This window comes from Lepidochelys kempii, chromosome 3 (genome assembly GCF_965140285.1).
Source record: "Lepidochelys kempii isolate rLepKem1 chromosome 3, rLepKem1.hap1, whole genome shotgun sequence".
Classification (NCBI taxonomy): domain Eukaryota; kingdom Metazoa; phylum Chordata; order Testudines; family Cheloniidae; genus Lepidochelys; species Lepidochelys kempii.
In genome coordinates, this window is record NC_136382.1 from 204,623,348 (window position 1) to 204,646,009 (window position 22,662).

The 22,662-nt window shown below is 43.5% G+C and overlaps 1 protein-coding gene across 2 annotated transcripts in view; it reads left to right on the forward strand.

Moving 5' to 3' along the window:
• The first annotated feature begins 249 nt into the window (after window positions 1–249).
• Window positions 250–22,662, forward strand: part of NAPB (NSF attachment protein beta) — a 34,953-nt gene continuing 12,540 nt past the window's right edge. The window contains exons 1-5 of one of the 2 annotated variants that reach the window (XM_073339704.2): window positions 250–603; window positions 13,784–13,863; window positions 17,305–17,421; window positions 20,925–20,971; window positions 21,166–21,243. In XM_073339704.2, the coding sequence (XP_073195805.1) occupies window positions 506–603; window positions 13,784–13,863; window positions 17,305–17,421; window positions 20,925–20,971; window positions 21,166–21,243 (420 nt within the window). In that variant the 5' untranslated portion in view covers window positions 250–505. The remainder of the gene's footprint in view (window positions 604–13,783; window positions 13,864–17,304; window positions 17,422–20,924; window positions 20,972–21,165; window positions 21,244–22,662) is intronic. The other variant, XM_073339703.2, reaches the window with a different exon arrangement.

Sequence of the window (22,662 nt, forward strand, 5' to 3'; positions counted from 1 at the left end):
ACACACACACACACACTATATCCCTGTGTGATACTGTCAGTGTGTGTGTGTGTGTGTGAGATTATGTCCCTGTGTGATACTGTCAATCACACACACACTGACAGTATCACACAGGGATATAATCACACACACACACACACGGAGACAGTCACACACTGACACCATTATACACCCCTCCCCCTAACACCACCGCCACACATAGACCGTCACGTTTGCACGCAGTCATACACACACGCTGGTTGTTACACGCGCACGCACACTCACACTGTCCTCACACACTGACACCCTCACAGCCACAGGCTCAGTGACGGCGTCTCTCTCTCTCTCTCTCACACACGCAGCCCAGCCCCCGCCGCAGCCTGCGCCCCCCCCCCCCACCCCGCCTACATCTCCCGACACCGCTCGGCTCGGCTCGGCTCGGCTCTCCCCCGGCGTGAGGCGCGGGGCGGGCGAGCGGCGGCGGCAGGGCCGGGCCGGGCCCGCGCATCCCCTCAGAGCCGGCGCCATGGACAGCAGCGGCAAGGAGCGCGAGGCCGTGCAGCTCATGGCCGAGGCCGAGAAGCGGGTCAAGTCCTCGCACTCCTTCCTCAGGGGGCTCTTCGGGTGAGCGCGGGGCGGGGCGGGGCGGGGGTCGCTCTCTGTCTGTCTGTCTGTCTGTCTGTTTGTGTCCCCGGGGGGGGGGGGCGCTGGGACGTGCGCGGCGGGGACGTGTGGGGACAGGTGTGAGCACTAGGCTCGTGCGCAGACATTAGCGAGGCATATGACTCGCGTGTGTGTGTGTGTGTGTGTGAGAGAGAGAGAGATGTACAATATTTACGTGTTTCCGAGTAGCAGCCGTGTTAGTCTGTATTGGCAAAAAGAACAGGAGGACTTGTGGCACCTCAGGGACGAACCCATTTATTTGAGCCTGAGCTTTCCTGAGCTACAGCTCACTTCATCGGATGCATTCAGCTGCAGCTCACGAAAGCTCAGGCTCAAATAAATGGGTTCGTCTCTGAGGTGCCACAAGTCCTCCTTGTCTTTTTGCGAATATTTACGTGCACACCCACACGCCTCCTTCACGATCGGCTGCCTTGGTGCCCTCCTGGAGCTGCCTCTCCAGTAAGTGTGCACCCTGGTGAGTCACACGCGGCGGTATTGGTGCCGCCCTAGAGGTGCCTCTCTTAATTGTGCCCGGTTCCTGCGTGCACCCTGGTAATTCACAGACGGCTTTATTCCTGCCACCCTACAGGTATTGATCGATAACATAAGGATTGCCCATGGTGTCCTTACACAGACGGTACGCAGGAAAATCCCTCTACTTCCCTCCCAGGCCTGCCATGGGGGAAAAAGCTTCCTTCTCTCTGCTGTGTTGCTACTAGGAGGGAAGGGGACGAGAACAAAACGTTGCCTTTAGCTCGTTGTTCCCTGGCTGTATCTGTATAATTTCCACCCCCCCGTCGCCTATATGTCGTCATGCCTTGTACGGATGCAAAAGTTCCAGTGCTTTGTACATGATGACGGTACGTGTCAAAGCCGGGTGTGGAGTGGGATCACTGAGCCCTCTGCAGTGATGAAAGCTTTTGATGGGTGAGATGGGGTTGTGGGGAAACATCCTGCATTTACCCCTCTTTCTCTTTCTTTCAAAGTTGTTGCTTAGCAGACATCATTTATGTTAAGAAATCACCATAGTGATTAGTTGCTTCGGAAGGAAGTAGCATTTTTAGCCCATAATCCAGGTTTCTGTACAGTGAGGAGGCTTGCTTTTGATAATTCTCTAGTGGCAGTGGAGGTGGCTGCTCTGCGTTATTGGAGCTTTACAATGGAGAATGATGATTTCTCCTCTTCTGCCCCTCTAATATCATCATCTGATATGCCACAGAGCAGCAAATGCATCATTACAGTCATAATAATAACTCCTGACTTTTAACCAGTACTTTAAAGGTATTTTATGTGTGTCTGTCAATTTTTGAATCTCTCTCCTTTCTGGAGAGACATAATCTGATGCTGAAATTGTCATATTTCTGGAATAAAGGTTGGTAAGGTTTGTAAACAGTATTGATCAGAAGATCAGTTAATTACCTAGCGTGTATCTAATCCCATTAGGCTGTTAGTTCAAATATGAATGATTCTGGTATCCTTCCTACAGAAGGCTAAGGGGATTGGAACCACATTGCTGCTACTGCTATGACGGAGGTTTCTTTAATGTTATGAAGTGAGTCTGTTATTTAGGAAACAAGGAATTGAAAGTTAATTTCCCTCTTTCACAGAGGAAAAATGTTCTCTGCTGTGAGCAGTGGGGAAGGCCTGCTAGTCTGTTGGAACAAAAATAATGTTTCACTTGATTATATCCATACGAAAATGTTAATCCCCTAAATTAAATATAATTTCTTCTGCGCTGAGCAAGATTTAACTCTTAATGTGTTTACTCTGAGATCATGGTACAAGGCAAGGCCTTTAGTGAGTTTTTTGCCTGTTTGCTTTAATGAATTATTTTATGGGTAGCATTAGTCAAAGGCAGTAACCTACTTTTAAATTAACATGTACATTGATTCCAACAGCTTGAATCTTGCCTTTGTAAGGGCTAGTTTATATGCAGAGTTAAACTTAAGGTGTGATTTCTATACTGATTTTTATTAACCTGGTGCAAAAAGAGCTTATTTTGATTTAGCTTAATTCCGTTATTAACAGGTTGAAGCTAAACTGAAATAAGTAGCTCTTAAACCAAAATAAGAATGTCCAAACAGGGGTTTGCACCATTTTTACTAAATCAGCTTAACTAAACTGCTGAAAGTTTGTATGTAGACAAGGCCTAAGTATTTGTTCGTTTGGCCTCTCAATAAAACAAATTTCATGTGAGGAATTTTATTCAAGATTTGAAGTTTAAATATTGCATATGTCTATATTTCATCAGACTAACAGAGTATAGTCCAGACCAGTAACATATATACTTGGTGCTTTAAAAGGGCCAGTCTCACAAAGCTTACAATAGTTATGAGCCAAATCAGCTGGGAGGAAGAATTTAATCAGAAAAATGTGAATGATAATTGGGAATTGTTCCCAACTAGATGCCCCAAAAGCCACAATTGAGGAAGAAAGTTGTATTGGTTAAAAAAACTGACCTGGTTTAGAGGGTAAGTGAATGCCACAGTATATAGCAAGTGGAAGGAAGGGGAAGTTGATAATAATGAATATAAATCTGAACCTAGGAATTATAGAATATTGGTAAAGGAAGCAAAGGGATTCGGGAAGAAATCTGTGGCATCAGACTTAAGGACAATAAGGAGGAGGTTTTTCTAAGTCTGTTAGGAACAAAACAAATTCTAACAGTGGTATTGGTCCATTGCTAGTTGGAAATGGTAGAAATATAAGTAATTAAAGCAGAAATGGTAGAAGTTTTCAATAAATATTTCTGTTCTGTATTTGGGGAGTAAAACAAATAATGAAGTCCTATTATATGATGTTGATAACACTTTTTCCGTTCCTCTAGTATCTCAGGCGGGTGTTAAACAGCAACTTCTAAACTCCGACATTTTAAAATCAGCAGGTCCAGATAACTTGCATCCAAGAGTTTTAAAAGATCTTGCTGGACCATTAATGTTGATTTTTCAATATGTTTTGAAACACTAAGGAAGTTCTACAAGACCGAAATAAAACTAATACTGCGCTGATATTTTAAAAGGGTGAGTGGGGTGACAGGTAATTATAGTCCTATTAGTCGGACACCGATGCTGGGGAAGATAATAGAGTGGCTGATATGGGATTCAACTAGTAAAAAATTAAATGAAGTGATATAATTAATGCCAATAGACACTGATGTATGGAAAATAGATCCTGTCATGCTAACTTGATATATTTTTTGATGAGATTAAAAATTTGGTTAATAAATGTAATAGCGTTGATGTAATGTACTTAGGCTTCTGTAAGATGTTTGACTTGATATCAAATGACATTTTGATTAAAAAATAAACTAGAATGATATAAAATTAACATGACACACATTAAAGGGATTAAAAGCTGGCTAACTGATAAATCTCAAAATTTAATTATAAGTGGGGAATCATTGAGAGGGTCAGTTTCTAGGAGGGTCCTGCCGGGATCGGTACTTGGCCTTATGCTATTTAACTTTTTTATCAGTGACCTAGAGGAAAACATAAAATCATCATTGATAACGTTTGCAGATGATACACAAATTGGGGGAGTGGTAAATAGTGAAGGGGCCAGGTCACTGATACAGAGCAATCTGGGTTACTTGCTAAACTGGGTGCAAGCAAACAATATGCATTTTAATACAACTACATGTAAATGTATACATCTAGGAACAAAGACTATAGGCCATACATAGAGGATGGGGATTCTATCCTTTATTCCTGGGGGAATTCCGCACCACTGTGTATGCATAATTAATGTGCCATGCATAATTATTTTCCCTGCAGAAAATAACTTCTGTGGGAAAGTTGCTACAGTTATGCTTTTTGGCCACCAGGGGCTGCTGTGGCGCTAGAGCAGAGCGGTGGCTCCAGGGCGAGCCCCAGCTGCGGTTACCTTCTTCACAGCGCTGGTGGGGCCAGGTCAGGAGACAGAAGATATGGGGAGACGGACAGCGTGGGGCATATGGGGCTGCTAGGGGGTCACAGGCTGGGGTTCATAAGGGCTAGTGGGGAGGACAGATGGGCAGGGGCTGAATGGGAGTGGAGGCGCAGGGCGACATTGGGGTGGGAGAGGGGGTGCTGGGACATATGATGGAAGGGGGTTGCTGAGTCGGGGCACAGAGACATATGGGGGCAGGGGGAGGAGGTGCAGAGGTGGATGGGGGAGGGGGCTTCCTGAAAGGGTGCAGGGACTCATGGGGACAGGAGGAGGGGGTGCAGGGCCACATGGGGGTGGCTGAGTGGGGGTGTAGGGCCACATGGGGATGAGGGGAGTGGTTGTATGAGTGGGGAAGGAGGGACACATGGGGTGAGGGAGGTGCAAGGACACATGGGGGTACAGGGACACATGGGGACTGGGGTAGATATGCCTGACTGAATGGGAGAGGCTAGGGGTCAGTCAGGGTCTGGATGGGGGAGGCTCCCTAACAATCCCTCCCCACCCACCCACCCAAAAAACCTGTTCCATACTTTTCCTACCCACACCCAAAACCCTCCAAGTTCATACCCAGGCTCCTTCCTAGTAATTACTTCCCTCTCCCTTAGCTCCTCCTTTACTCCTGACTCCCCCAAGCCTTTGTACTTCTTCTGAGGGGGTGCGGAAAGTACTTTTTCTGTATCATAGTTTAAATGAATTATTACTCAGAGTTCTATATTAATATGCCTAGTAAGGAATCTGTCAAAAAACATTTCCTGAATCTTTTTTGTTGTCTGTATTGTTACAGACATACTTGCTGACAGATATTTTTAAATAAATTACCAGAATAATTGAAACTGGTGTGACTATATTGTGTTATTTTGAGAAATAAAATAGCAGATTTTTGCAGAATATTTTTAATTTTTTGGTGCAGAAATCGGCCCAGAGTAATCCGTGGAAGCAGTGATTCTGAAAAAGATTTTGGGGTCATGGTGGATAAACCGCTGACCATGAGCTCCCAGTGCAATGCTGTGGCCAAAAGGGCTAATGTGATTGTTCGGTGCACAAACAGCAAATCTTGAGTGTCGTAAAGAAGCTATTTTGCCTCTGCATTTGGCACTGATGTGACTGCTGCTGGAATACTGTGTCCAGTTCTGGTGCCACAGTTCAAGTAGAAAGTTAATAAATTGGAGAGGATTCAGAGAAGAGCCATGAGAAATGATTAAAAGATTAGAAAACATGCCTTATAGTGATAGACTTAAGGAGCTCAATCTGTTTAGCTTAAGAAAGAGAAGGTTAAGGGATGACTTGATCCCAGTCTATAAATACCTATATGCGGAACGGATATTTGACATTGGCTCTTCAGTCTAGCCGAGAAAGGTACAACATGATCCAATGGTGGGAAGTTGAAACTAGACAAATGCAGAATAGAAATAAGGCATACATTTTTAACAGTGAGAGGAATTAACCATTGGGACAACTGAGCAAGGGTCATGGTGGATTCTCTATCATGAACAATTTTTAAATCGAGACTGGATTTTTTTTTTTCCTAAAAGATCTTCTCTAGGAATTATTCTGGGGAAGTTCGATGGCCTGTGTTATACAGGAGACCAGACTAGATGATCACATTGGTCCCTTCTGGCCTTGTTGAATCTGTGTTTGTTGATCTTACCAGATACTTTGGCTTAAAACTTCGTCTATATTTTAATTTTTTTTAAATGACTCTGTATACTGCGTGCATCCGCAAGTAAGTTTTTTTTTTTTTTTAGCTTTTGGGCTCCTTGAGAAGAAAGCATTTTTACCTGTGCCTTATACTGTCTGCAGCAATATCCCTGTTTTTCTACCCTTTCTTCCTCCTTTCCTCTCACTCTTCTTCCCGCTGCCCCAATTGTTTTAATTACATTTCAGTTGTTTATAAACTGCAAGAAAGGGTTTCTAAAAAAATAAAAGTTATTTAAGGGGTAGCCCGGAAAATTTAAAGGAAAATTGGAAGTCTTTGTGGAGTACTATTCTTTCTCCAGTGCAATTGCCTTTTTAGGGCCTGATCCTGCCTTCCCTTACGCACACAAGTACGCCTGCTTAATGGGAACTACATGTATAAGTAAGGGAATCATGGAAATTTAGAGCTGGAAAGGACATTGAGAACTCATCAAGTCCAGCCCTTTGTGCTGAGGTAGGATCAAGTAAGCATAGTCCTGAACCATGCCTGACAGATGTCTGTTCAGCCCGATCTTAAAAATTTCCAATGATGGGAATTCCACAACCTGCCTTGGAAACCTATTCCAAAACGTAACAGCCTGCATAGTTTGAAAGTTCTTGCTCATATCTGATCTAAATCTCCCTTGCTTTAGATTAAGCACATTACTTCTCGTCCTACCTTCAGTGGACTTGGAGAACAATTGATCCACCATCCTCTTTATTACAGCCCTTAACATATTTGAAGATTTATCAGCTCCCCCTTCAGTTGTCTTTTCTCAAAACTAAACTGTAGGGCCTGATCCAAAGCCCATTGAAGTCAGTGGGGTGGGGTGTGGGGTTGAGTTCAGTAGGGTTTGGGTCAGGCCCAGAGTCCGGAAAACATTTTAATGTACCAAGAACAAACGGTCAAAATAGCAACATTTTTGTATGAAGCCTTGTTCTGTGAAAGGATCAGTTTTTTTCAGCAAGAGATAATATAAGAGGGTCTTATTCATTCAAGATACAAATTGTGCTGAAAAATCTTCTTTTCCAGTTGAGGGGCCCCGGCCCTGTAATTGGATCCTTGAGGGGTTAAAGGTCTCTCTGTGTGGATTCAGTTTCAGGGTCTGAACCCATTTCTTTGGTGGTATGTCACTGGTGACAGTTAAACAAAGGCCTTTCTGAAGAGCATTACTAGTCATAAGAAAAATCTGAATGACTGGATCTTGCTTCATTACATGTCTCTAGTGAACCACAACCGCTTTCCGTGTTGTTTAATTTTCACTTTTAATCCTTCTACAGTAGGTGTTTAAGAAGCAAAAGACTTGATGGTGAAATCCTGGCCCCACTGAAGTCAATGACAGTTTTAAGCCCAGTGTGTTTAAGATTTATAAAGAGGAAAATACTCCACAGTAGCTTATGGGGCCATAAAAGCCCTAATTTATATTTGTATTATTCAAGTCGAGAATCTAGCCAGAGTCAACAAAGAGTAGAAACAGGAATTCGTATTAACTAGTGGCATGACATTTTCATTCAAGATGGTTGCCTTTCATCAACTTTTTTCTTATCGAGCTAGCATGCTAAAAACAACAGTGTAACTGTAACACGGGCAACAGCAAGTGGTGGCCTGGCCTAGCTGCCCCGATTAAAAGCCCATGGAGCCTGGGCGGGTTTGTAATCATGTCAGCTAGTCTGGGCTACCGCTTGCTGCTGCCTGTCCTACTGCAGCTACAATACTGTTTAGTGTGAGCTAGTGTGAGCATGTCAGCTCGAGCTGGGAACCACACCTCCGGTTCCAAGTGCAGATGTAGCCATAGTTACAGTCCTATACGAGTGAAGATGACACAGCTCGCTACACATACAGAGGTGTCGACTCCACGGGGGCTCCGGCCCTGGAGCACCCACGGGGAAAAAAATAGGGGGTGCTCGGTACCCACTGGCAGCCCTGCGGGTCAGCATCGCCCCCCTCCCCCAGCGCCTCCCGCCCGCCGCGGCCCTGCTGATCGGCTCTTCCCCCCAGCCCAGAGCCTCTTGCCTGCCACAATCAGCTGTTCCACAGCATGCAGGAGGCACTGGGAGGAGGGGGCGGAGCAGGGGCAGGAAGAGGCAAGGGGAGGAGGCGGAAAGAGGTGGGGTGGGGCTGGAAAGAGGCAGGGTGGTGGCTTGGGGGAGGGGGAAGGGAAAGTGGAAGGGGTGTGGGCAGGGCCTGGGGCAGAGTGGGGGTGGGGAGAGGCAGGGCGGGGGTGGGGATTGGGGGGAAGGTGTGGGGGTGGAGTGGGGCGGGGCCTGGGGCACAGCGGGGCTCGAGCACCCCCCGGGATCGGAGTAAATTGGCGCTATGTACACATTTATACATAAAGTTAGCATAAATCAATATAAAACTGTTTTTCTATTAAATAGTTATTCTTTAAAAAGCGCAGTTATATGTATTTTACATGAAACTTGTACTGCCAATTAAAAACATGGATTTTCTGATATCCCTGAAAGAAAATATTGAGATTCAGAAAATTAAGATTAAAAAAGTCCATGAGTCAGAGTGAATATTGTTGTGATGAAATATGCATTATTTATACTTGATGAGAATAATATGCATGTGTATATTATGTGGGCAGTGTAAGAATTATGATATCTTTATTCATTTCTTTGTTTTTAAGTGCTTAAGTTTCATAAATAATTTAGTAGGTAATTACGGTGTTGTCACTTAGGAACTTAAATGGTGTTTGTTTATTTATTTATTTATTTTTAAGTTTTGGTAATTATTTTCCTGCATCATTTCTACCCCTTCTTGTCAACTGTTGAGAATAGCCCACTTCCACCTTAATTGAATTGGCTTGTTAGCACAGACCCCCCATTTGGTAAGTCAACTCCCATCTTTTCATATGCTGTGTATTTATACCTTTCTACTGTATTTTCCACTCTGTGCATCTGGGTTTTAGCCCATGAAAGCTTATGCCCAAATAAATGTGTTAGTCTCCAAGGTGCCACAAGGGCTCCTCGTTGTTTTTGCTGGTACAGACTAACACAGCTACCACTCTGAAACCTTTCTGCTCATGTTGCTCAATGCCTACAGGTATTTGTCCAAGCAAGGCTAATTTTTTTCCATCACTCTTCTCCTGCAACCCCATTTAGTTAAGGAAGAACTTGGCTCATATTAAATAGGAAAAGTTCTTCTGCAATAGATGTTTTGGTCCAAATTATTTTCTTTATTCCGGATTTACATGTGTTGTATTCACACAATTGCCATTGACTTCACAGGACTTATTATAGAGGGAATGGGTAGCCACCTCTATATTTAGGTTTTCAGGATTTGCACTGGTGCAGTTGAGAAAAGAATATGAGCCTTTGTGTTAAGCCTTTTCAACATATCAGTGTTATCTACACAGAGATGACAATTTATGTTTAGATGCTGCCATTGTAATAAAAATGCCGCAAATTAATCATGGAGTAGAAAAGAGAATGCCAAAGATATGGCTTATCAGAAATTGAGTGTTTGTTAACTAGTTGGACAGGTCTGTTTAATAATAGTATGCACTTACAAAGAGCTTTTATTCTTTGAGATAGTAAGGTTCATATATCTGCTAATGAGGCTTCAGCCTTCCTGTAGCTTTGGGGGAAGAATTCAGACACAAATTTTTCCTTTTCTCCAGCATAGTAAAGTCCTGTAGATAGGTAGGGAGTGAAAACGATTTAGTTTAACATATAACTGAGATTGAAATGGTTATACATATAGACTACTTCCTGATTTAGTAAGTCACTGTAGCTTGCAAAGTTATCCTCCTGAAACAGTGCCCAAAGAGGCTTGCACGTAATTTCAGAAGTATCCTGTGAGGGAATGCATGGAGAACCAGAGGGCCACCTTGAAGATATTTTTCTTCAGTGTATGGTTTAAGGGTAAGCATATGTACGTTTTCCTCTACTTAAGTAACATACGCATTTTACAAATGGGTAAACTGAGACAAAGTCACTTGCGTGACTTCATCCAGGAGGTGACACTGGGTCAGTGACATAGCTGGAGATAGAGGTCACGATTCCACAAGGTACATAAGACCATACCTAACTTAAAGCATGTGAGTTGCCCTGTTGAAACTTAATTTGGGACCTGAAGTCTTGGCTCACAGTCCTCTAAACCAATGTCCCTTAAATTGTCCTTAGAGTTTAGAGAACCATAATCTACTTCCAGTCTTTACACAAAGCTCACATTGGTGTTTGATGGGTCTGGCCGTTAGTGTTAGCAAAGTAAAAGATAATATTGAAAACAATTGGTGTAATGATACTGGAAAAACTAACACGTTATTTAATTATAGCTTGTGCTACAATAGCTACACCAGTGAAGTGTACTTCAGACCTCTGTTTATTTTCTGTTTGCTTATTCAGAATTTTTGAGTTCACAGGAGACCAGGTTAAAGGGGCATCTTAAGCATTCAATGTCAGGTAGCTGCATGTAGGTTTCAGAACCAGATCTACATTAATAATTAGCAAGCTTCACAGCATAAAACACTTACCGTGATAAACACTATTAGAACATTGATTCCACGGTTTGGAACGTCAATTTGTACTTTGGCTTGCTTGGATTCTTTCCTTGGGGAGTATCTTGTGTGTTTCACAGTTGCCAATTTGAGTGGGAGTTAGACTGAGTTTCACTTTTGGGGTTTATATTTCAGTGCTTGGTCTTTTGTGCGGGTGCAGAACTTCTTCTTCAGTTTGGGATTTTTTTCTTTCCCTCTTATTCCACACCTAAAGTTAGAACAGGCGAATGTCCTCAACACACTGAGAAAAAGACTAGAATTCTCCTCCATACAATATGTCTGACAAGATTCTCTATAAAATGTAGTGCACCATGACCAGTCAGTTATAAAACATGATTCTAAATGAGGTTGTAGCAGTTCTTGGATGCTTTGGGAAGCTCTTTGTAACTTTAGTGCTTATAAGTAATTATGGGCTCAGTCTTGTAGGGGTATAGAAGAGGGTTGTGAGAGAGTGGTGCTGAGCTGTAGGTAGTGCTGCTGATCAGAGTGCTTTGTTAATCGCTCTCCAGTGAGAGAAAGTAGCTGAGGGGGATCTGCAGTCTGGTGAGCCTACAAGAACATTTGCAGTCACTGGATTGTGCTTTAAACACCGAATCCTGGCTTTACCTCTGACCTTTCTTCCCACCCTCCCAATCCCCTCCAATCACGCCTACTTCCTCTCTTCTCCTATTCAGCAGGGCTGTGTGCAGTGCAAGGCATACTGAAAGCAGCCTTTCTGCACAGGTCCTGTGCAGATGGTGAGTGCTGGGCATTAACACTTCTGGTTTTCTGCGCTTCCTGCAGTGCTCATCAGCCTGCAGGATCAACCTCAGAAAAGCCACTAAAGTTGTGTCTGTCCAGCCCAGGTAGACAGACTTGCATTTGCAGGGCTCGAGTTAGCATGCTTAAAGTAGGAGTGTGGATGTTGTGGCACAGAGCTGGAGCTTGGGCTCTCAAGCTGACAGGGTTGGCTGGGCTTGAGACCCTGAGCTGTGAAGAGAGTAGTCACTTTGGATGGGCTATTACCAGCAGGAGAGTGAGTTTGTGTGTGTGTGTGGGGGGGGGGGGTAGGCGGAGGGTGAGAAAACCTGGATTTGTGCTGGAAATGGCCCAACTTGATGATCACTTTAGATAAGCTATTACCAGCAGGACAGTGGGGTGGGAGGAGGTATTGTTTCATGGTCTCTGTGTATATATAATGTCTACTGCAGTTTCCACGGTATGCATCCGATGAAGTGAGCTGTAGCTCACTACAGGGTTTATAGTTTGGTTCAATGGCTCTCAGCACCCCCACTATAAAAATTGTTCCAGCGCCCCTGACCAGATGAGATTTATTTCCCCTCTTCTAGGAAAACCTGGGTTAGTTTGCCTCATGCCAGTTTCAGCCTGTGAATCTACCTAACGGGCAAGGTTGGGAAGTCACTTTCATCTGTGCAAAGTAGGTATTAAATACTTTCAGTTTGATCTGATGCCGTCCCTCCTCTCTCCCACACACGCCACGCCTCTTGCGCTGTCCCTGCTGTCCTGAATTACAGAGCATAGGCAAATCTTTATATTTTGGGGGTTCACTCCAAAATTCTTTTATCTTTTCCTTTCTCCCTTGTTTTAAGGCCTTTATCTTAGAAACATCAGGCCTTTCAAGGGTTCCTGGCTTCACCACGTGCAGCAGCTCCCTTCCTAGCTAATGCCCCAAGATGGCAGAGAGCCCTAAAGGAAGGTTAAAACCAGAAGATGCTTCCTCTGTTCAATTTCTCCCCAGTCCTGCTTAGAGAGGAAACTTTGCAGCTTCTGTTCTAAGGATAGTCTCTCTTCCCCTGGACAAAGGCATCCATCCACTTGGCTACTTCAACTCCTCTGACAGTAACATTCAGTACAGCTACAAACAGCACAGCTTCCCCTGTGTTCCTAACAGAGCAGCTCCAGAGGGGAGTAGGCAGAATTCAGTTCCAGTGTGAGACTCCAGCAGGGCCCAGAGGCTGGTTCCAGCCTCCAGCCAGGCCTTTACCACTGGTTCCAGCAATCCCAGCAGCCTTGGTCACACACTCTGGGCCCAGGGTCACCTCTTCAACCAGTCCCTGCGGCTTTTAATTGTTGTCCTTATTCCTTGTACAGTAGAACCTCAGAGTTACGAACTGATCGGTCAACCACATACCGCATTTGGAACCGGAAGTATGTAATCAGGCAGCAGCAGACACCTCAAAAGCAAATACAGTACAGTGTTAAATGTAAACTACTAAAAAAAAAAAGAGAAAGCAGAATTTTTCTTCTGCATCGTAAAGATTCAAAGTTGTATTAAGTCAATGTTCAGGTGTAAACTTTTGAAAGAACCACCAGAACGTTTTGTTCCGAGTTACGAACATTTCAGAGTTACAACCAACCTCCTTTCCTGAGGTGTTTATAAGTCTGAGGTTCTACTGTATATTGTTGATAAACAAGATTGACAAACAGTAGTGAGTTTGACCTCATGCTGTTTTCTCTTTGGAGTGAAAACTTTCAGTATGTTGTTGTCGTTGATTACAACTAGGCCAATGCTGGTGAGGAAAAAAATCTGCAAGCATTTGCTTGAATTTAAACAGACTAAGGCCCAGGAATGGGAGTTAGGTGCCTAAATACTTTCTGAGAACCTGGGCCTGTTTTGGACCTTTCTGGTACTGCTTCATGTTCCCTTGCCAGGAACATCCTAGTAATCCAGATTTTATTCACACCAGTCCTTGAGGAAGGAAAATCGGAAGCTCTTACACTTGAGTGTTTGTGTTGGAAATGGTACTTTTTATAGGGGTTGGAACTTTGCATGACACAACAGGGGAACACGCTTCCCAAAACCCTAACACAGTGGCAATTAATTGAACAAAACAAGGATCTGACTAGACTGTGCGTATAATCAATGGGATGAGCTGCCCATTTAGGTAACAAAGTTTGGAAGGACCAGGTCATTGGAACAAATCAGAAGATAAAATTCAAAACTCTGTTCTTGGGTTTTAGCCCACCCCCAAATGACTATATTTCATTGCAGTGCGAATAGTAATTGAGTGACTTGCACTTTTTTTTTCCTCTAGAGGAAATTCAAAGGTAGAAGAAGCCTGTGAAATGTACACCAGGGCTGCAAACTTGTTCAAGATCGCCAAAAACTGGAATGGTAAGTAGTTTGTTTCATCTGTAAGGTTAATTGTAGGAAAGCTTGAGCTTCGTCTTGGAGATAAAGACCATGCACGAGCTATACAGATACATTCCTAACTGTAAGAACAGTAGGACAATGGAACAGGCTGCCTTGGGAGGTTGTGAAAGGCCCTTCACTGGAGGTTTTCAAAAGGAGGCCGGATGGCCATCTGTCTTGGATGATTTAGATGATACAAATCCTGCATCTTGACTGAGGGTTAGATTAGATAACCCTTGTGGTCCCTTTTAACCCAGTGGTTCTATGATTCTACATGCAAGCAAACAAATTAAAGCCTTGGTAGGGGGAAAAAATCTGTGTATCATGGCAAGCGAGGGGCAACCTTTGTTTTTTACACCTCCACTTGTGCTTTTTATCTTGCATATTTTGGGTGGGGAGAGAGAAATGTCATAAGTTACCCAGAGCCAGGAAAATTTAAGAAAGGAAACCTTTATACCCAGCTGCATGCTTGCATAATTGGTTAAGAACATTTCCAACAGCTTAGTGACCTGTGAATGCCCAAGCGTCCTGTTGCAAATTATCAATGTACAGTTCCACTTGGTAGGGTGTTTCCATGGGAATAGTGACTATGGCAATATAATTTCTGTACACCATCAAACCCCCATAGTTTTCTCTGGAATGAATTAAATGTTGGGAGTGGGGAAAGGGAGGTGACCGAAATACTTACAATGTTTTGTTAACTAGCCTGTGTCCACGTTCACATTATGATTTTAAAATAATTAAAGCTAGTTGCCTACAAAGAAGTTGCTCAAGAGGCGCTTCCCTGGGCTATTTGATTTGCTTTTAAGGCTTGTAAAACACACTCTTCCTGAGGCCAGAAACTTGAAAGTTATCTAATATTCTGGATGAGCTATAAATCAGAGGTACCCAAGGAGAATAGCTGTTCCCTGCTATGCTGTGGGGAAGTGGTAGCACTGTAAAAGTGGAATAGTTATTGCTAGCTCTGTGTTTGAAATGCTGTGCCATATTTGGTGGCTGTGGGAAACATTGATGCAAATATAAATTTCCCAAGATAAACGTGAACATCCTATGCACGGAATAATCTTGGGATTTGAGACACTGGTATCTCTTCAGCCTTTCACAAAAAAGGAATGAAAACTCTGTTCACAAGGGACAAAATATCACCAGTTTTTCTTTAACAAATGGGAGATGAGGAACTGAAAAAAATGTTTACTTCTTCCCGAACTTTTTATCTGCGTCTCTCTAAATCATGCTTGGATGTGCCATCAACATACAGGTTAAGGGGGAGACTTTCAAAACAAAAACGAGGTGCCCAATTCCCAGTGAAAGTCACTGGGAGTAGTGCGCCTAGCTGTCACTTGTGTTTTTGTCAATCTCCTGCTAAATGCACATACACTACTGAGTAGCACACTCTGAATGTGTGAATTGGTCAGTATTAGGATAGGGTAGAAATAGTAACAGAAACATAGTCCTGGGAGAATTTTGTGCCACTGTACACGCGAAGAATTTATGTCCCCCACAGATTTCTTTACTTCCCCACAGAAAAATGACTTTCTGATGGGGAGGCAAAGGGAAGCCACAAGAGCGGTCATGCGACCCTCCCCAGCTGCATGTTTCGGATGCCCAGGGCAGCTGGCAGAGAGGAAAATCACTGTGAGGCAGGAGGTGGGACTGGGGAAGACCCAGCTGGTGACTCCTACCCTGTGCTGGGCTCAGCTGCTAGTCCCGGCTGGGTTGGGAAGGACAGGACTTCCTCTTCCTTTGGATGGCATCCAGGGCCCACTCAGACCCACCCCCAGATTTCTCCACCAGCTGCAGGAAGCTCTGCGAACTCCAACCCCAGCCCACTGCCGCTTCCTGCACCCATTGATCCTCAGCTTCAGGGGGAGGGATCCCTGTACAGGGAGCTGCTCCCTCCACCTGCCCAACCCCCGTGCATCCAGAGCCCCACTCCAAACCTTACCCCCTCACACTCAGAACCCCCCCAATGAGTCACACTCCCCCTGCACCTGGACCACCCTGACAAGCCACCCGCACCTGGATCCCCACCCCACTGAGCCCCACTCCCCCAGCATCTGGACCCCCCACTGAGCCCCCCACACCTAGACCCCCCGCCCAGCTTTATTCCCCCACCACGACCCCCCTGCTAAGCTCCAACCACCTTCACCTGGACCCCCCTCTAGAGTCCCATTACCATTGCATCCAGAAACCCCCAACAAGCTCCTGGGCATCCAGATCCCCCCTGCACCCGGATCCCCCACTGAGCCACCCGCACCCAGATTGCCCCACACAGAACCCTCTCAAACCACACCTCGATCCCCCCACACTGAGCCCCTCCACACTTGGATCCTGCCTTGCTGAGCCTGCCTGCCCACACCTGGTGCACCTGGCACGGAGGGACAGGGCCCTGGGGTGTTTCTGGGGCAGGCCTAGTCCTTGCACTATGTCAGCATTGGGTGCAGCCTCACCGCTGAGGCCGTGTCCTAAGGGAGGAGCTGCATAGTGATTGCCCACATCTGTGCAGCCAGTGACCTGTGTTCCCCAATGCCATGCTAGAGCCTCCACATTTATTTGACAAAGAAAATTTGCAGAATTTTAAAATATTGCGTGCAGAATTTTTATATTTTTGGTGCAGAATTTTTAACTTTTTTGGCACAGAATGCCTTCAGGAGTAAGAAAGTGATATTATTGCTTCATTTGCCATCAAGTTGCAGGCACTAAAAATTTCAAAAAGAGAGAGGTCTCAGCCTCCCTTTTCTCAGGTGCAGTTTCCAGCTGCAGTTTGACACCCAGAGAATTAATTGCATAACAAGTCAAAGTACATCTATATGATCCACCTCTGACTACCTGATTGCACCTACAAATCTGGTAGAGGTGCAGTATTCAGAGTTGAACCCACCATCCAATTTCAGACATAAAAGTGAGGATGCAGATTTTGCATATGCAAATTGAACCTGCAAAAGGAAAGCTGTCTCTTTGAAAATGTGACCTTAAATTTTCAGTGGGCCTCCTACGCTGCATGTTCCTCTTTCTGTGCATGGAAGAAAACATTTGTTGAGCAAATGGGGTAGTTTTATTGATGATGACCTGATTTTTGCATACAAATACAGAGTTTTGTTTGTGCATCAGGGTGCACAGTCAAAAAATTATAATTTTGTAGGTCCATTGAAATTTGGCCATATGTGTTCTTAACACCATGATTTTGCACACTTAAGGATAGCAGTTCTCCACAAATCACAAGCACATGTATCTAAGAGCATGATTTGGTCACTGGAATTCATGTGCCTTTTCTTCCACTTGCATAGTTGCCATATCTATTAAAGTTCTTCAGGTAGTGGAAAGCAGTACGTGCTCATCTTTTTACTGGAGGCATGTCCATAAATTCATGCTTATTAAATGAGACTGGAAATATTAATCTTTTTTGTTGTATTTCTTTCCTAGCTGCAGGAAATGCATTTTGTCAGGCAGCCAAGCTCCATATGCAACTACAGAGTAAACATGATGCAGCCATCGGTTTTGTGGATGCTGGGAATGCTTACAAAAAGGCAGATCCACAAGGTAAGGCAAATGAAATACTGTACAAGAATATACAAATCCTGTTAGTTGTGTAGTAACTGGCAGACTGGCTTCCTTTTGTAAGACAGGTATTTGATTTAAGATCTTCAGTTAGTGTTCTATAAAGCACTTTAAGTATGGTCTTGGAGTGTGAGCATTTCATAGAGAGGCAAGAAATAGTTTGCTTAAGGCCTGTTTCCTCATTCATGTTCTGCAACTAATGCTAAATTTATCATGTCTGTTCTGGGTTGAAGCAATCTGATTACATTTTTTCATGAGCCTTTTGAAATAAGATTGGTCATAATAGGTCTGGTTTTACCCATTTGTGTGTTTTGAGATTTACAGGTCTAAAGAAGTAGTTCTTTGTTTCTGTCTATGTCAGTTGTGAACCAGATTGTGTTCTGTTTGTACCTGTATACATCTGGAGTGAATCCAGTAGCTTCAACAGAATTACTCTGGATTTACCCTAGTGTAACTGAGAGCAGAATTTGGACCCTTGTCTGTTTCTCAGCCAGTAGGATTTAGAATTCTGGTAGACAACATGAAGGATGCTTTATATTAAGTAACAGTGACCCCTCTGACTTCCTATGGAAACATCATTGACAGATTCAAGTAAGGAGACTTGTTCAGCTTTCCCACTGAGATGTCTGGACTTTTCAGGGGAGGGAGGGTGAATGAAAAGGGAAAGATCGCAAAACTCTCTTAGGGATAGAAAAGACACCTGCTCATTGGCAAAGCTGTGTTCAAACAACCTGTATGTTGTGTCCTTTGTCTCTCACAGCCTTAAGACTATGGGGAAACCACATGGACACAATTGGATTCCAAATAACTGTATTTATTAACTATGTACAAATATATAAGACCTAGCTACCTACATACACTGCTGCTCTACTGAAATAGAAGATATGGAGCTCCCCTAAAGGGCTCCGGACTTCTTTTTAAAGGGATATTACTCAGGTACTACACACAACATTGGATATTTTAAGAGCAACTACTGATATAATAGATGTCTGTGCCCCCAGTCTGACAGCTTCTATGCTGTTGAGGAGGAAGAAAGTCTTGGGGAAGGAGAACATGAAGCTGGAGCAGAGGGAAACTATCCCATAGTTGGAGCCTCCTTCCAGATGATGTCATGGTGTCCTCTTGCAGTGAGAATACCATTCTGGAATATGAGATCCCTGTTATTAGGAAGAGACAGGTAATAGTAATGGTGGATTCAATTATTAGAAATATGAACAGTTGGGTTTGTGATGATTGGGAGACCCGCATGGTGAATTGCCTGCCAGGTGTGAAGGTTGCAGACCTCTGGAGACATACAGACAGACCTGTGTGCAGAGCTGAAGAGGAGTTGGTGGTTGTGGTACATGTAGGTACCAACAACATAAAGAAAGGTAGGCGAGAGTTCCTGGAGACCAAATTTAGGCTGCTAGTTAAGAAATTAAAGTCCTGGACCTCCATGGTGGCATTCTCTGAAATGCTTCCAGTTCTACATACAGGGCCAGTGAGACAGCCATCACATGAAGGCAGACAACTAAATATTGACAGATTTTGTAAGTGGTTGAGTACAAATGCTAGAAGTCTCAATACTAAGATGGATGAACTTGAGTGCTTGGTTGAGGCTATTAATGTAATGAGGCTATTAATGTAATAGGCATCACAGAAACGTGGTGGAATGATGATAATCAGTGGGACATGGCAATACCAGGGCACAAAATATATAGGAATGACAAAGTAGTACATGCTGGTGGGGGAATGGGACTATATGTGTATGAGAGCATAGAGTGAAATACAGTAAAAAAATATCTTAAATGAATCAAACAGTACCATAGAATCTCTATGGATAGAAATTCCTTGCTTGAATAAGAGTATAGCAGAAAGAATATACTGCCAACCAGCTGACCAAGATGGTCACGTTGACTGTGAAATGCTCAAGGAGATCAGAAAGGCTACAAAAAAAAGAAAACTGGGATTAATGTTGTTCAAAATATTCATAAATGATCTGGAAAAGAGGGCAAACAGTGAGGTGGTGAAGTTTGCAGACGATATAAAATTACTCAAGACAGTTAACTCCAAAGGAGACTGTGAAGAGTTACAAAGGGATCTTGCAAAACTGAGTGTCTGAGCGACAAAATGGCAGATGAAATTCAATGTTGATAAATTCAAAGTAATATATATTGGAAAAAATAATCCCAACTATACATACAAAATGATGGGATCTAAAATAGGTGTTATCGCTCAAGAAAGATCTTGGAGCCATTGTGGATAGTTCTCTGAAAACATCCATTCAATGTGCAGCCGCAGTCAAAAAAGCTAACAGAATGTTGGGAACCATCAGGAGAGGGATAAATAATAAGACAATAAATGTCATAATGCCACTATATAAATCCATAGCACGCCCACACCTTGAATACTGCATACAGTTCTGGTCACCCCATCTCTAAAAAGATATACTAGAATTGGAAAAAGTCCAGAAAAGGGCAACAAAAACGAATAGGGGGATGGAACAGCTTCCATCTGATAAGACATTAACAAGACTGGGACTATTCATCTTAAAAAAAAAAAAGAGTCAAGAAAGGGGGGGATATGTCAGAGGTCTATAAAATTATGAAGGGTGTGACGATCGTGAATATAAAACTGTTATTTACCCCCTCACATAACACAAGTACCAGGGTCCCCCAATATAATTAATGGGCAGCAGGTTTAAAACAAACATAAGGAAGAACTTCTTCACACAATGTGCAGTCAACCTGCGGAACTCATTGCTAGGGGATGTTGTGAAGGCCAAAACTATAATGGGTTCATAAAAGAATTAGAAAAATTCATGGAGGATAGGTCCATCAATGGCTCTGACTGCCAGAAGCTGGGAGTGGACAATGGGATGGATCACTTGCTAATTGCCCTGTTCTTTTCATTCCCTCAGAAGCATCTGGCCACTGTCGGAAGACTGGATACAGGTCTAGATTGACTGTTGGTCTGATCCAGTATGGCCATGCTTATGTTCTTATGAATATTGATAGGTTTCCTGTGTATTCACTAGGTATTTGAGTACACTAAAAGCTTGCTTCTTCTGGACAAAATTTTCAAAAGCAAACTAAGAGACTGGTGATACAGTTTTTTGCATACGCTACTGTTTGAATGTGTAACTTTTCAAAGTCAAAAATTTGGTCTGGGAAAAATCAGTTTGTTCATAGGATGTGCATGTCTCCATGGAATTCGACATTATATGGTTACTAGATTTGCCAATACAAATGCACTTAAATGTACTTTTAGTTCACACATCTCAGAGGTTTTTGTATGTGTTACATTTGGGGCATTAAAATGAACGTCTGCAGTTTCAGAGCCTGGGTAGCTGGTTGTTTGAGAAGCTGGCCATTTAGGTTTCTGGTCAGAACAGACACACAGCAGAAATACTGCCTTGCCTTGGTGAAAGCTGAACTGTTGAACAATGTCTGGATGTCTCAGCTGATTTTATTTTTAATTGTTTTTCCTGAATGCTTACGCTACAGAGGCTATGAACTGCTTAAATGCAGCCATCGATATTTACACAGACCTGGTAAGAAATTGCATTGCCTTGAGGAGTTGGGGTTGGTATCCCAATGTCTGGCAACTTAGATTGATGCCTCTTTATTTAAACTAGTTAGATTAAATCATTGTTCTATTAAAAGTAATAAATGCTGCATGTACTTGAAGGAGAGAGGGGAAAAAAACTCTGTTTTCCTTTTTTTTTTTTTAAATTGTCCATCCTAGGGCCGATTTACTATTGCTGCCAAGCATCACATCACCATTGCAGAGATTTATGAGACGGAGCTGGTAGATATTGAAAAGGTAAGCTGATTAAACTCTTAGAATTTTTCATTGAAACTATATTTGAATGTGCTATCAGAACTGCGTATGATTATGAAACTTCACTCTGCTGGCCTAGGGAACTTCATGAATCAGGCTCTACCAGGAACCTAAAGTCTCTAGGCTTGTTTCCGATACTGCTGTGTGGGTATATGTCAGGAGTAACTTGTGTGAAGTTAGTGTAGTTAAACTTGTAGTTAGTGTGGTTAAACTTGGTGTGAGTGATACCAGGATCAAGCCTCAGAGATGAGTTGTTTGGTCTTTGCCTTTTATGTGCCTCTTTTCCCCCTCTCTTCCATGTTTTTAAGTTACCTCTTCCTTTCCTTATGATCATCAGTGCAAGCTTGACTCTCATATGGAGGCCTGAAGCAGATGGACTGAGCAAGTCACTTTAGATTTACGCGAGTGCTCTTGAAATACCCCAGATCCCATTTCAGACCTGATGAGGATGATGCTGTGTTGGTCAGTTTAAAAGTGTTTGTGAAAGACTGACAGGAAAGTGTGAATTGCACAGAAGTTGTTTATATGGTACAGCTCTTTGGGGGACGGGGGAAGGAGACAATCAAGCTACACCTATTTAGTACGATTTGACAGATCATTGCAGAAGTGTGATGGGATGTCTGCAGTGCCTGCAGCCTTGGATGCTAAGCATGTCAGAGCTAACAGACTTGGATGAAACTCTTTCCCTTTACCCTACAAGGAAAGTCCGGTTTGCCATGGGAAGTGGTATTTTTAATTAATCCAGTCGATATCTCTCTTTCCTCTAAGGCCATGTGTACACTACAAACTTTGGTCGACCCAAGTTATGTTGGCATTAAGCTGCCATTGTTAGTATATTGTGCGTGCATACTTGGCTCCTTGTGTCTGCGGTGCATGTACTCACCAGGAGTGCTTTTGTCAATGCACAATGTTGTGCAACATGGGTAGGAGTCCCAGTGTGCGACCCGCCACTATCAAACGCACTGTCTTTTGGGAAGTCTTTTGGCAATGCATGATGGGGCCTAAACGAGTCACGCAGGGGTGACTGGGAGCAAGGGGTCAACATCCCAGCATGCAGCTGTCTCCATCCCGTAATGTCATTTATATCCCATAATTTTTACTCCTTTTATCAAAATCCCACAAACCTACATGGCTCTCCTCGCTATCCACCTTCTCTGACTGAAGCATGGAAGCCTGCACAGCTCTGCACTTTGTTGTAAGCATTGCAAGCACAGGACACACAATCCAGAGCTGCAAGAATAACCAAATCAATGGGGAACATGACGATTCCTTGGAGGACAGACTGCTGTGGGACATAACGAGCACCAATTCAAGGTTGTTGGCTTTCATGGAGCAGCTGGAGATGGTGGCGTGCTGCTTCTGGACACGAGTACTTACTGGTGGGATTGCACTGTAATGCAG